The sequence below is a fragment of the Aplidium turbinatum genome, chromosome 3, assembly GCF_918807975.1.
Source record: "Aplidium turbinatum chromosome 3, kaAplTurb1.1, whole genome shotgun sequence".
Lineage (NCBI taxonomy): Eukaryota > Metazoa > Chordata > Ascidiacea > Aplousobranchia > Polyclinidae > Aplidium > Aplidium turbinatum.
In genome coordinates, this window is record NC_137474.1 from 38532282 (window position 1) to 38547107 (window position 14826).

The 14826-nt window shown below is 36.0% G+C and overlaps 1 protein-coding gene across 2 annotated transcripts in view; it reads right to left on the minus strand.

Moving 5' to 3' along the window:
* The window catches only part of LOC145766924 (sodium/nucleoside cotransporter 1-like), a 30041-nt gene that overhangs the window by 1814 nt on the left and 13401 nt on the right, over positions 1–14826 (minus strand). The window contains exons 2-14 of one of the 2 annotated variants that reach the window (XR_014288728.1): positions 14453–14634; positions 13836–14049; positions 13205–13394; positions 11966–12107; positions 11240–11431; positions 9412–9553; positions 8536–8681; positions 7382–7512; positions 6093–6261; positions 5191–5259; positions 4877–5096; positions 679–959; positions 303–414 (exon numbers count right to left, since the gene is read on the minus strand). Coding sequence is in view for 1 of the 2 variants with exons in the window: in XM_082578632.1 (XP_082434758.1) it covers positions 303–414; positions 861–959; positions 4877–5096; positions 5191–5259; positions 6093–6261; positions 7382–7512; positions 8536–8681; positions 9412–9553; positions 11240–11431; positions 11966–12107; positions 13205–13394; positions 13836–14049; positions 14453–14590 (1964 nt within the window). In the remaining variant the exon portion in view is untranslated. The remainder of the gene's footprint in view (positions 1–302; positions 415–678; positions 960–4876; positions 5097–5190; positions 5260–6092; positions 6262–7381; positions 7513–8535; positions 8682–9411; positions 9554–11239; positions 11432–11965; positions 12108–13204; positions 13395–13835; positions 14050–14452; positions 14635–14826) is intronic. The other variant, XM_082578632.1, reaches the window with a different exon arrangement.

The window sequence follows — 14826 nt, forward strand, 5'->3', positions numbered from 1 at the left end:
GCACAGTCAAGAGCGAAATAAACTACTTTTAATTCTTCAAGATGCAACCTGGGGCCCTATCGAGGCTTATTGCACGTCATGTATAAAAATATTTATGTATGTAAAAACTTAAAAAAAAATATTTTATGTTATTGTGGTTAAAATATCTGGTTGTAATGTATTATTTTAGCAGCTTTACTATATGGCCTTATTGGAACATTATTAGAGCTTATCGTAAATAATAAAAAAACGCAGAAGTTTGCTTTGTTATTTTAAAAACTAAAACAACCCAGTCAACGGCTTCAGCATGGTATGCTACTTACCGACGTAAAGCAGCAGAACAGCATTCATATAATCTGGATGGAACCGAATAGTTCCAGTTTGTAGTGGCCAAGATGTTGTCACAAACAATTGGCTTCGGCTCGTATAAAAAGCCTGAAGATAAACAGAGCTTTATCAAAATTAAAAGTTACTTTTCATCAACTTGTAAGAGTAAGGTTAGGCGACACACAATGTTGCTGGCCATGTGATACTAATAAAATAGTTTCGTGAGTAATATTCAGTTATTTTTGTCAAAGTTTCCCATACTGGGTTGTTTGACACCCAGGTTAGGTGCAAGTGTTCACAAGCTCATAGGCCTACTCGACTTTCGACTAAGATATGAAGTGTTGCCAACTTGTAAAGATCATTCCTGCTTACTTGTCATTGATAAGTTGCTCTCACCATAGCAACACATCCCTTCGATAGGCCATCCCAAAAACTAACGTATGATAAACTCGACTAGAGTTTAAAGAGCTTCGATTTTGTTTTTGGTAAGACATCAGTGAATCGTGAGTTGATGCTATTCAATGAATTTTTACATATCCAATTTTCAGTCTTACCAGCTACACAGGCATTTAATACATTCACAGCAGTTGCGACCAAAAGAGCTTTCACAATCATGTTTGCCATATCACCTCTTCTGCTAGGTGCAAGGCTTCCTGCAGAAAATATAAATTATATTACGCACAGCCAGAGATGGGCATGATTTTGATCTTGAATGTCACAAGTGATCTTGATGACTAAAATCATGCCAATAATAATTTGGTCAGTGTTGCAATTTCAAAATTAAAAAGTTTTCTGAGTTGGTCAATAAATAAGTCAAATTCCTTATATACTTTCTGTTGACGTATGATAAAAAATAACTCAATTTTGTTCACAGCTCTGTGTTGTGAATTTTATAAAAAAAACGTTTGCTCGCTTTGACTCAATTTTAGATGTTTAAAAGTTTAAAATGGTGGTGCTAAAATACTGGACGGCACTGCATAGTCGCCTTCGGTCATGTAATGTGACCTATTGCAGCAAATTTACCAGACTGAAAATTGTTTAGGGTCTGAGTATCAAAAATGTATGAAATGTGAAAACATGTGTCGCCTCTTTTTTGTATAGCTTTTGCAATATTTTTGGAGAGGTTTATCTGACCTCAGACCTCTGAACGATTTTGATAGCAGAACACCTTTATAATCTAATGTTGCCAGATGGGTAAACGGTGCAATAAATATTGATATAATCCGGTGGAAGTTGGAAATACTTAGTAACATCAATAAAAGCTTCCCAAATAAACCAGATAAAAATTTGGTGAAAAATGATGCAGTTCAAAGGTTTTTTTTTTTAAATAAAAAGCATAAAACCAATTGAAAATATTGTGACTTTTCGGTAATGTAGGCCTAATTACAACATTCACTAACTTCAGTGCCGGATTAACCATTAGGCAAAGTAGGCACGTGCCTACAAGGCCAGTCAAAAATCCAGGCCACTTTAAAATCAGTAGGCTAAAAATTTAGTCATGTTTTCAAAATAATTATTTTCTAAACTAATAAGTATTCATCTTAATAGCTCTGTTTTTCCAGATGAATTAAAGGTTGCAAAAATCGTAATTTTGCAAAAATCGCAAAAATTTTCCATAGACTAGTTTTATGGTGCAATTGAAGCTGTGACTTGTGAACCGTTTCTTATCGGACGTTTTATGCTTCTAAGAAAAATGTAGGCTAAGTTGTTAGTTGATTATTGATATGAACTTTCTAGCCTAATGTTGTGATTTAGAGCAGGGTGGTCTAACCCAAACGCAATGCAAAAATCGTAATTTCGCAAAAATCGCAAAAATTTTCCATGGACTAGTTTTATGGTGCAATTGAAGCTGTGACTTGTGAACCGTTTCTTATCGGACGTTTTATGCTTCTAAGAAGAAAAAATGTAAGTTGTTAGTTGATTATTGATATAAACTTTCTAGCCTAATGTTGTGATTTAGAGCAGGGTGGTCTAACCCAAACGCAGGCCGCATGCGGCCCGCGGACATATTTTGTGCTGCCCGCAGAGCACTTTTGATGCACAAGAAACCATTGGGTACCATAAGTTTCAAAGTGCTCTCCAGAAAATCTCTGGGGATGCTACTCAGAATGGCAGCACACGAAATGAAGCAGGTGCATTGGCCAAACACATGAACAGTGAACACCCTTGAAGTTGCCCTAATGTGCATACTTTGGAACAATATTTTGCAGCGCTTCAATACTAGTAGCAAGTTGTTTCAAAGTTCCACTATCGATCTGACACTAGCCATTGGTCTGCTGAAGCTTGAATAAATTCTTGGATGAGTGCAGAGAGAATTTTGACTGTTATGAGCAGCAGGCACGTGATCGCTGTGGCAGCAGCATATATAAATCTGAAAGTCGGCGAGCACCAAAGCGGCAGAAGCATGTCAGTGATGGAGCTGCTACAGATGGTGTGGAAGGAATGTCCGGCCAGCAAAAATTTACAATCAACACGTTTTATGTGATCATCGACCAACTGAAGAGTGCACCACAGAAACGTATCGATGCATATTCCATGGTGCTGCAGAGGTTTGGAGTTTTGACTGAGTACGACTCCATGCCTGTTGAAGACATCGATGTTGCTGTTGCAGGTCTGGTTGGTGTGTATTCAAAGGACCTGTCTTCCGACTTCCCATCAGAATTTTGTCAGTTTATGTGCTGGTATAAAGAGCAAAGACGCGATGAAACAACAGCAACAGGAAGTGCCCAAAAGATATTTAAAATGCTGCACACTAGCCTACTGGTGTTTATAATGCATTTCCGAACACTAAAATAGCACTTAGAATGTACTTGTCTTTAATGGCTACGAATTGCTCGGGGGAACGCTCGTTTTCACAACTGAAACGAATTAAAGACGTTAAACGATCAACAATGTGTCAACAACGTCTTAGTACACTGGCACTTTTGTATATTGAAAGCGATTTACTCCGTAAGATTGACCTCCAAAAACTAGTTAACGAGTTTTCAATCGCAAAAACGTGCAAAGGTGCTATTTAATTAGGCATATATGACCAAGTTTTTGCACGGTACCCTGTGTTATAGTTGCAACAACGATCTTTGTGACAATGATTTGGTAACACTGATAATTATAATTTTTTAGTTGGCAACCCTGATTTTCGGGCCACTTATAAAATGTGCCTACAGGCCAGCAGACCCTTAATCCGGTACTGACTAACTTATTACAATTTTTAGGCCAATGATCGAGCAATTAAAAACAATAGTTAGCTACACCACTATATTTTTAATCTGGTTGGTTATAGTAAAATTTGGGTTTTATGCAACATTATTGATCAAAAACTACATTTTTTGAAGTTTAGAAAAAGTGATCTTGAAACTGGTGATCTTGCCCATCTCTGCGCATAGAAAATAAAATAAATCTATTAGGCGAAAAGAACAGTTTGGGACACTGCACGACGTAGGAAACGTTGGAAAAATTTATAAACCTAATATCTACACCAGTGGTTTTCAACCAGGGTTCCGCGGAACCCTAAGGTTCCGCCAGTAAGTCTAGGGGTTCCGCAAGTTTACATCAAATCCGAGAGTCTATTTTATTATTATATGCATATTGTTTAAATATAATCAAATATTGATTAGGTTTGCCACTATTAATAAATTTGCTACACTTTAACACGTTCGCTGCAATCCCGAATTTTTGTTGTTTTCTTGTGGTGCGATTATACAGTTTTTGATGTTATTTCGTTGTTGTTGTTCGTTATTTGTGCATTTGCAGTTTGTGTATTATTTGGTTGTTTTGTTTTAGATATGGACAGCTTTGTCTGATGCAAATAAATTATTATTATACCTTTAACTTCCTGCTTTCCCGCCAAATTTCAAATTTTCACTGCTTTCCCGCTTCGACATGTTTTCTTCTCTTCAAGGAGTTCTTTCAGACAGTTTAATCGTTTGTACTTGACTACTTGTACACCGGTGGGTCAAATCGCCGTGAACGTGTTAGAGATCATTTTGTTTTGTTATTATATATGTAGAGCCTTGGAACTATATTTAATTGCATAAGGCAATTAAATTATTGAACAGGGGTTCCTCGAGCTTTTGGAATGTTTCATTGGGTTCCGTTCCATCAAAAAAATTGAAAACCACTGATCTACAGAGTTCATCAAAAGCCGCATCGGTTATAGCCGCATCGATACAAATATATCCACGTACGCACAGTGCTTGAGACCGTAGAATCTCATTTGGCTCATTTGGCTCAACTAATTATTGGCTAACATATCGGCAGATTTCATTTAGGTGCTGGTAAGCTATATCATTCATTGTAGCTAGTATAACCTAGACGACTGTCTTTTTTTTGTCCCAAGCACGTTGACAAAAAATGAAATGATGAGACATTGCTGTTGGTATCTGGAAAGTTTCTATACATGATGATGACTTTTAATAAACGTTAAACCAACACTAAATTAATCTCATTTGTCTGTAGAGAGATAGAATGTAAGCTATTTTTAATCTTTCGTTACAATCATGATTGCTGCAATGTCATAATTGGTGACAATAGGACAGAAAAGTGAAAACTCCGCAGCTGCACAAGACCTTACCTAATCCACCCAGCATGACTCCAATGGATCCAACGCTTGCAAATCCACACAGGGCGTAGGTCATGATAGCTTCAGATCTTTCACTTATCCAATTAACGGATCCTGACATTGGATCAACTCTTGGAATAATACCGGAGTCTCTTGCTTTAATCAATTCTGCCAATGAGTCATAAGCGATAAATTCGTTGAGAAATGTTCCAACACCAAGCAATTCAGCAGACTGAAACAAATAAAGAACTTTGAAGAAATAAAATAATGATGAGAATAATAGCAGTTCAGCACATAGGCCATCTAAAACATCATTTCAAAAATACCTTGAAGCAATCTTCCCATTCTATTCCCATCAGGAAGGTTACAGGAACAAAAACGTAGGAACAAATAAACTGAAAAGAAAATTCCACAATAAATTAATACTCAATAGTCAGGGTTGGAAGTCGTTAGTCAAAAAGCAATGACTATTCCCCTATTCGATAGTGCCCAAAAAAGCAATGACCTCCCGCTATCGATACTTAAAAAAAGCAATGAATAGCAATTACTAAAAACAATTAAAATAAAAATAATAAATAATTAGTAATTACTAACAGCACAGATGAAACAAAACTAGCAGTTTAACTTTAACTTTGCCGCAAAGTTTTCCTTAATCTTTTAAAGTTCGAAAACCGGAAGGGGACTAGGTCGGATATTAATCCGAAAACTAAATCTCGTAAATTAGTTTTGACGACGAAGTAAGTGAACAACAAAAAATGATTCAGCAGTTCTCCTAAATATCGATTAGTGAAAACGAATAATGATTTCGTTGCTTGCATAAAAAAGCAGTGAGTAACGCGCATTTCATATTAATTTTTAAATAGAATGGGTATAAGCATTCGATATACAGAAAGCAACAAATAACGCTATCGAATAGTGAAAACTAGTCGTTCCTTCCAACCCTGCCAATAGTTAGCACTATATTTCTATAAGCTATTCCGTTAGCTTTCATGCCAAACAACGAAAGAGAAAAGTGTCCCACATATATTTTGAAAAAGGTAAGTGCTGCAGATAGGCTACGTGCTCAGATCCTCAGTTTTTCAGAAACAATTTTCAATGTAGGCTTTTTGTTTTTATCTTTTTTTGCAGTCATTTGTAGTTTGTTCGTCAGATTGTTTGTTAAATAAAGCGTTGATTTACTTTCAGTGGTAAAGTAATGCAAAAAACAAATTTCTCGCAAGTACCGTACCTCAAAGCTGAATTGGGGAAAATCAACCAAACTTCCAAACCAACTCAATATGGCATTCGACAAAGCCAGCAGCGAAAGAAAGACAATCAAATTGCCTCCGATGTTTAGTGTTAAGAATATAGCAGTTGAGGCCCCTTGAGCTGCAGCGTCAAACATATTTCTTGCATCACTACAACAAGCAATGGAAAAAAACATAAGTAACTAGATATGTTTATACATTTAAGGTTTCCTAAAAAAGAAACGTACTCTGCAATAGGCCTACACTCCTACAGACAAATGTAGTCTGCATTAGGCCTACAGACAAATCATTTAAACTCGAAACACTATAGGCCAGTGGTTCTCAACCTTTTCTGAGTCATGGCCCCCAGACTGTGGCTCTAAAAGACCGTGGCTCCTTTGAGTGAAATTACAATGTATTTGTTTAAAGAACAACGAACGAAACGAAATCATTGAAAACAGTTAACAAGTGATTAAATGATTTAATGCTTTCTTTTTCGTAATAGACTACGCCAATAAATTAAGCGTATCCTTGATTGTTACGTTACAATCACAAAAGATGATGCAACATGCAGTGAGATAGAACATACGATGAAAAAACGTGCTTTCAACTAGCTTTACAATACTAACATCTACATGAGTGCTTTGTGTGCCACAATTCTACGTTTTTGTCAAATACATGTTATAATTCATCAATGAAGCCTTTTATCGTGGCCTCCCTGAGAACGCTCTGTGGCCCTCTTGGGGGGCCGAGGGCCACGGTTGAGAACCCCTGCTATAGGCTATAGGCTACAAGAAACTTGGAGTAGAAAATCAACTAAGCGGACAAGTAGCCTATTTACAGTAAGAAAAAGTTTCATAAAGTTATAGGTTGAACTTTTCATAACACAATGTGGACAATTGAGAAAAAATCAGACCATATAGCATCAAGTCGATTTCTAATGTAATTTGAAGTAGCAGCAGCAGCCTGTGCATTTCATCATGAAATCAAAACATCTTTGAAATAATTTTTGCAAAAACTTAAATGATTCTTCTGGAACTTGCATGAAGTTTCTTGAAACCACGTTCTGACTACATTAGCTGCAGTAGCTACACTGTTTCTATGAACAGCTTCATCAACTGAATTTTTTAAAGGCCCACGTTAGTGAGTCAAATATTTTTAAGCCCACCATCGCCACCTAGAGAAATTGTTAAAAGTTTAATGTCATTGGAGCGAGATTATATGTCTAAATGAATTCTTATACTTTTTACCTTTATCAACGTTTTGTGGAAAAAAATTATAAAAAACTTACCCCCCATCTAAAGTAAGTCCTCTGGTAGTCATAAATTTTGACTGTTGAGTCTCTGGCATCACTAGTTTTGCCACAGCTAATGCACAAGGAGAGGACATGACACATGCCGTAATCAGATATACAGCATCAATCTATAAAATATGTTTACCAACACCTTCAAAAAATAAAATATCTTCTGACAGCTGTCAAACCTACAACAATGCTTGATATGAATGACTCAGCTACAAGTCTTGTAACACAAACAAGTTTATTTTCACACGAGTCAGTTCAATCATAAACAGCTAAAAAATCGTTTTCAGTCTGCTTGCAGCTATGTCAGCTTATTCAAATATAATTAAAGTTGCTATCCATTTGAATAAGCTTAAATGAAGATGATCTTAGCTAACAGCTATTTGCAATCGATTGTTTAGCTGTGTATGATTAAACTGACTCGTGTAAAAATAAAGTTTTTGTTTTTTAATGATAACTTAACTCTTTTGCTCTAATCACCATTTTGAATATTGCAAAATACTTAGTATTATTTCAAAATGATGTTCCTCAATGTGTAACACAAAGTTTTTGTTTAGTAACAAAATAGACTAGCTACAAACATATTGATTCTGTTTAAAGTGCGTGTCTTTAGGTGAGAAATATCAAAGTCATTGAGCACAGTTGAACTTGAACACAGGAGCGGACCCAGCAAGTAGCTTTAGGAGAGGGCGATTTTAACAAAACGCAATCATGTGTAAGTCCACATTAACCCGATTTTGGATATACACCGCAAATTAAGGATGTTTTAAAAGGGACGATTGCCCCTCCTCGTCGCAGCCGCTACTTCGGATCCGCCACTGTTTGAACAAGATGGCATCCATCTTGAAGAAGATGTAGTGGTAACCATCTTGAACTCTGGGCGTTTCGCGAGAAAAAAAGAAAAAAAAATGCTTGAAGAAATTTGCAGATTCTTGGAAGTCGTAGCACAAATCAACTCCTGTAAGGAAAACATGAGAACCGTCTTTGTTTTTCGATCAAACTGAGGAAAAACATTGTAAACGAAAGATTCCATGGAAACAGACCTCGCATCAGATAGTGGTGTGTTCACTGTTCACCTCTGGTGAAGAGACCCTGATTTAAAATAATCAACAATAAGAAAATATTTTTCAAAACCGCAAACTTACACCAAAGCTTAGATAAGCTCCCAGTGTTGACCCAGCCACAGTTGCGAACCCACAAACCATGACTGCGAATAATTCCGATGACGTGAGATCTTCTATGAACGGTTTGATCAAAAGAGGAGCTTCGGTTTGACTGATGAATATATTTCCTGTACAATGTTTGAAATCATTATTTTCTGCCTTATTGAACGAAGTGTTTTATTGCACAAAGTACTAATTTCATTAAATGCTTTTGTAGAAAACTCAAAAAACTGGCAAACTGAATTTCATAACTTTCGAAGCTCACAAAGCAGTTTGACTGAACTACAATACTCTAAAAATGTAACATACCCCGGTTAAGTCCCAGATAATAGCAAACTGGGTTAAATATTGTCTGGGACTTAACCCGGGTCCAAAATTAAGCTTGAAAAACATTTGGGCCCGAATTTATATTCTAATTTTACAATATTTGAAATTTCTTGTGCTTACGCGTAAGGGCTGAAAACCTCTCGCAGGGTAAAACTTGTTATACCCAAGTTGTGTAACTTGGGTTCTAAATGGCTGGGTGTCACCCCATCTGAGATTTGTGTGACGTTACAATAATGAATAATCACAATAATTACACGTCTCAAAAGAAGGATTGTGTCCCTTAAGAAACTTTTTAGCTTCGTAAATCATTTCTAGAATTTATTTTTGAGCCTTTTTTCGGAGATCAAATAGATTTAGGGTCCATTCATGCTATATTTTTGGCATTGGACCAAAATCAGACCTAATAAACTATATAGAAGCCACTTATACATTTCCATTGTGGTGCCTCCTCTTTACTTTAAGTACGACTTACGACTTACTTAAGTACGACACATTTTAGGTCTCCTAAATCACATTAATCTAACTTCTTACCTGCTGCCACCATTGTTTCAGTGGCTGATGTTCCGAGAGAAATCTGCATCAGCCATGCAAGCCTGTGTAAAATCCATTGAACAACCCCAAAGTAATACATGACAGAAACAAAAGCGCTGAAGAAAATTACGATTGGAAGAACCTGTAACGTTGCAAATGCATTTCGAGATTTATTCACAATTTGGGTGTCATTTTCCGATGAATAATGTAGATTTGTAGTAAAGTTTACAACATATCATCTTAGCGTACACGTTTTCTTTCTGTGGCAAAACATATATTTACTGAAACATTTTTCCAAGCTTTATAGTATTTTCTTGTGCTATATTAAAACGTATATGGAACTTTAGTTTAGGCATTTTTTTGTATTAGTTTGTACCTAACTAGTTTCAATTAATAGTTTGCTTTAGTAAAAAGTAAAGGGTATCCAAAACGTTAAGAAAGTTCAAGGTTAGTGGGAAAATAAAGTGGTACAGCGACATGTTATCAAACAATAACCAAGTTCTTTCTCATTCAATTCACTGGTCTACACAACTTTTGCTTTTTAAACTTTGAAAACTGATTTAGAGTAATTTTGGGGCGCGGAATCCGAATCTGACCTCAGATTTATGCTATCACGTCAGGTTTGTGAGATATGATAACAGCATATTGTTACTTTTGTCAAAAGTGGAAGATTTGACGTTGCGTTTATTGCACATACACATTGTGCAAGATCCAGAAATCCAGGCCATGTGGTGCATAAGCAGCTGAAATACACCTACCAATTATAATTTTGATACCAATTTGTTTTCTAAGCAACATTATTAACAAGGCAGTAATAACAAGCTAAAAGGGAGGCTATAAGTGTAACTGACCCCCTCCCCCGTCAATGTTTTGCATGAAACCACAAAGATTTAAGCAGGCCTATGGCAATGCTTGTTCAGTAACCATATTTAGGCTGTTTTGGCCTGTCTAACACTAACCTTTCGTTACAGCACTGCATATGTTGGTGATAAACGCAACGCCAAATCTTTCATGTGTGACGAAAGTAACAATTTGTTGTTATCATATTTCACAAACCTGACGTGATAGGATAAATCTGAGGTCAGATTCGGATTCAGCACCCCAAAATTACTCTAAATCAGTCTTCAAAGTTCATGGAGCAAAAAAAAATTCTTTTTTTGTAGACCAGTGTTATTAATGAGAGTATGCACACGACTTTGACATGAACAAACTTGTGTATGTTTGATACAGGACTCAAACCTAAGTAACCAGAATAAAAAACAAGAGCAATGGCTACTTCAATACTTTGCAAACAGTTCCTAAAACTGTTAGTAGGTTTGGGATTCTGTAAGATAAAGTTTAATACTACTGTGACGGAAACTGGATGTTATAAAAGGTCCGGGCCATGAATAGCTACATAAATGTACTTTATAATAGACTCAGTTTCGCGTTTAGCAATGTGATTGTTGTTTATTTCACAAGTGTTTATGCACAAACGACTTGTTTTAGCGTTATGCTGCGGGTTCGCTGTGGTGGTAACGGTTTGCCACGAGCTTTCGAAACACAGTTCCCGAGCCATGTGCAATGACGAGTGTGCAATGACGAGTGTACAATGACGAGTGTGCAATGACGAGTACTTTATAATGTACTCGTCAACTAATGATCTGAGTCATAATGATCTTAGTCAACAAATACTCCAGGTTTAGTTATTGGTTTCTTGGTAGCCAGTTGTAGCAAAAATTGACAGCGATGGACACTTGTTTTGTCCATGAGGTTGGACTCATCAGTATCGCACCACTAAATCTGTTACAGACTATCAGGCCTAATTAATTGTTTTAATCTGGACTACCTTGAAAGCAAAGTAATGCTCCGCATATCCTTTTCCAAACACAAATATGATACCAGCGTCAGTAAAATTCATGAAAGTTTGAACCAATTCTCCAAACCAATTAAATGCTTTAAATCCAGCTGTTGTTCTTAGAATAACTAAGGCAAAGCATATTTGAATGAATAGTCCCCACAACACAGTTTTCCATTTCACCTAGAGTACAAAGCATCTTTATACTGTATATTTATAGAACATTTTCAAGTCATTGGATCAAATATATTTGTTGTCTACAATTGTGTTTGCGTTGCTATTAGGTTACGTAGGATACCAGCTTAGTGCTTTCTTTACACGATTAGGCCTTTTATTCAAATCGACTACAATGAAGTGTATAGAATACAAATGTTGAAAGACATCTAATAGCTATAAAACAACATAGTATTAAGGAAACAGACCGTATATAAGTTTTAAACTATCTAAACAAAGTAAAAAAAATAATTTTATGTAATAATGACCCGCAAGTTTTAGGCAGATTTTACTAAGAAGTTTCAAATATAAATTTCAATAAATCTATGTAGCCTACTTGCAGATTAAAAGTATGACGCCAATACCAACTGTTACAAAACAAGTTAGGCTAGCCAATGTTTAAAACTTTTTTTATGAATAAGTATTCTAGATCAATAACTGAGAAAATCTCGGCAAAGAATAAGTGAAAGTACTGTAGCAGTAAACAAACTGTTTTATCCATACCTTGGAAGGATGCGTGGAAGAAAGAAAGAGACAGAACAGGAATATCAAATATCCTGCTCCGGAAATAAGTTGATTCGGTCGTTTTAAAGTATCCAGTGCAATCCAAACTAACAACCCAATAACAAAAAGTGAAACAAAAACCCTGTTAGAAAGAAATATAACAATTTTCTGTATAACAATGAGCTCAATTGGTTAGGCAACTTTATACACGAAGAAAACTCACGATTAAAAGTTACTGGTTCAGCTCTCGGAGTGTGCGCTTGAGTGACGTATTTCAAGACTGCTTTCCATTCAGCGTCCAGTAGTGGATGAAATAGCTCAACTTCAACAATTAGAAACTTCACTCTGTCAACCTCAGTAACCGAGCTTACGTAGGTGGATAAAAGCCTCTACAAGAATGCAAAACTTCCAGGAATAATCAGAGACTTTCTCAGTTTGAGGATAAAGATTTAAACCAGTCTGTTGCCATATGTCGTCTATCCAGGTGCAGCATGCGTAACCTTTTCACGTAACTTGCACAAACTAAATGCATGAAAAATGGAAAATATCATCACATGCTTATTTTTTCAAATTTAGCCATGAGGAATGAGTGATGCAGCGATAAACCTCACTCTATAGTAGCACTGGCTATAGGACTTGTCATATAGCCGCACCTTTATCTCACAATGAAATTTCGAAATGCCTTGGAGGATAATTTTATATTACACCACTAAGTAGAGAAAAATTTTCAATCATGTTTGGTATGTCTGCTACAAATATAGAAATCATTATCTATGCAAAACTCATTAAAATAACCACATGCAGCTGAAGGGAGCAAGCATAATAAAAAGTGACCTACTAACCACACTGTACATAAAAGATGAACAGCCAAGGGCCTGCTTCGACACCACGTTTGAAACCATCACAATGTTCACTTTCTACAAATCCTACAAATGTAACGAATATATTCATCATCATCATCCGTTCAGTCGGTTCAGCCTCTCGGTCACTCTATAAACCTTCTTTCTCCACAGTTCTCGATTTCTCACAACCTCCTTCAGCTCTTCCATACCCGTCCAGCTGTCATTCGTCACAGTATCAAGTCATCTTGTTTTGGGAGAACCCTTGTCTCTCCTCCGCTGACCAAACCATGCATGACGCCTTTTGCCGGTCATGTTCTTTTCATAATGTGACCAAAATATAAAAGTTTCTGTTTGATATAATGCAGTACAGTAATTGGTGATGAATACTTAAACTTACCATTTCAACCAAAAAGTATTTTTCTTTATGATTTCGACTTCCGATTGGAAAAAGGATGAAATTTTCCTTCCGAAGATATTACAAACGAAAGCATAAAGTTTAAACCCAACCAAGCAGCACCATATGACTAGCAGTGGTAAAGCTCGTTCAAAATTGATTATTAAAGCAGCTGCCATGTACGCAGTGACTCCTAAAAAATGAAAAACGTAAACAGTAGAATTGGCAGTAGGATAACAGTTTCATTTTTTGTAGCTTCATTTTGCATGCAAACGATTATGTAAACAAAATTATTATTACAAAAAGAAAAACAAACAGAGAACATAATTTCAAAAATGAAAGCTACATATTTACAAAAGAATCATTGGATTACATAGCTTAAATATACGTAGCTTATAAACACAGAAGTAAGCTTAATTATCCTACAATCATTGTGGAGCAAAAAAAAACGAATCATCTTAGTTTCAAAATTATGCAACATAAATTTATCATCCTGCATCATTCAACGCAAATTTCGAATACAATCTACAAAAAGTGTATCAAATACCAGCTGCTAGGATCTTAGTGTCCTTTTATGTAACTTTCCATGATCAGTGTTATCTACTGTACAAAGCTGTGGTTTTGAGGAACTTACCACCAAACACCAAACAAGTAGCTACGAATAAGCAAATAATGCGATTCTGAGAATACCATTCCTTGCAAATATCAACCAATTGGCTGAATATTTCAAAAACGAGCCAATTTTTTTGCTTATTCTTCACATCTCCTCGATCTACATCGACGACAACCTGGTTAACGTCGTGTAGAAGTTTCTTTTGTTCAATTTCGACTCTTACTGCATCTTTGTGCTGCAAAAGTTAACTGTATTCAAGTTGGCATCAACTTTAGCAAACCACGCTACACCAAACACTCTAAACTACTTTTGATGTAAGAAAAGTAACAATAAAGTGATCAGATGTTTTGCTAATCTATTACATTTCAGATTTGTTAATCAATATGGCAATATGTATGGAAAAACTCACGATGCTCAAAATTTTTTGAAATCAACTGAAATAATAAAATCATACAAACGTGGTCAAGTAAGTTCGATTTGGTACAGAAAATGCCTCCCTTGAGGCCATTTGACAAAGATCTGCGGCCTTAAAGGTTAGAACAAGCTTGTACTTAAGCAATTTAACAGTTGGAAAAACCTCAGAAGCAACGATAAAATTGAGAGAGTAAAAATTTGAGACTTACTACAAAAATTATCACCTGAAAAAAGTCTTTTTTTTCTTCCAAACTCCTTTCGCCTCCACATTTTCCAATCACTGAATTTGAGTTTGTGATAACATCAAGTTCTCTAATGTCACTTTGAGAGAGTGAAACTTTTATATTTGAATCAGCTTCCATATGCAAAAGTAGGCCACTTAACTTTAAAAACTTCCAGACGACACCTGAATAGCAAAGGATACTAATAAAACCGCTATCAACCAACAATCTACATTAGCCCATTTTATTACACCATGTAAAAACCACGCCTCAATGGACAAATTTAGACTTATACCCCGACGAGAACCTGAGTTTTCAGCTAGAGTAAATTATTTGGAACTTTACAAAGAATAAAAAGTTAAAGCAATAAAGCCCTA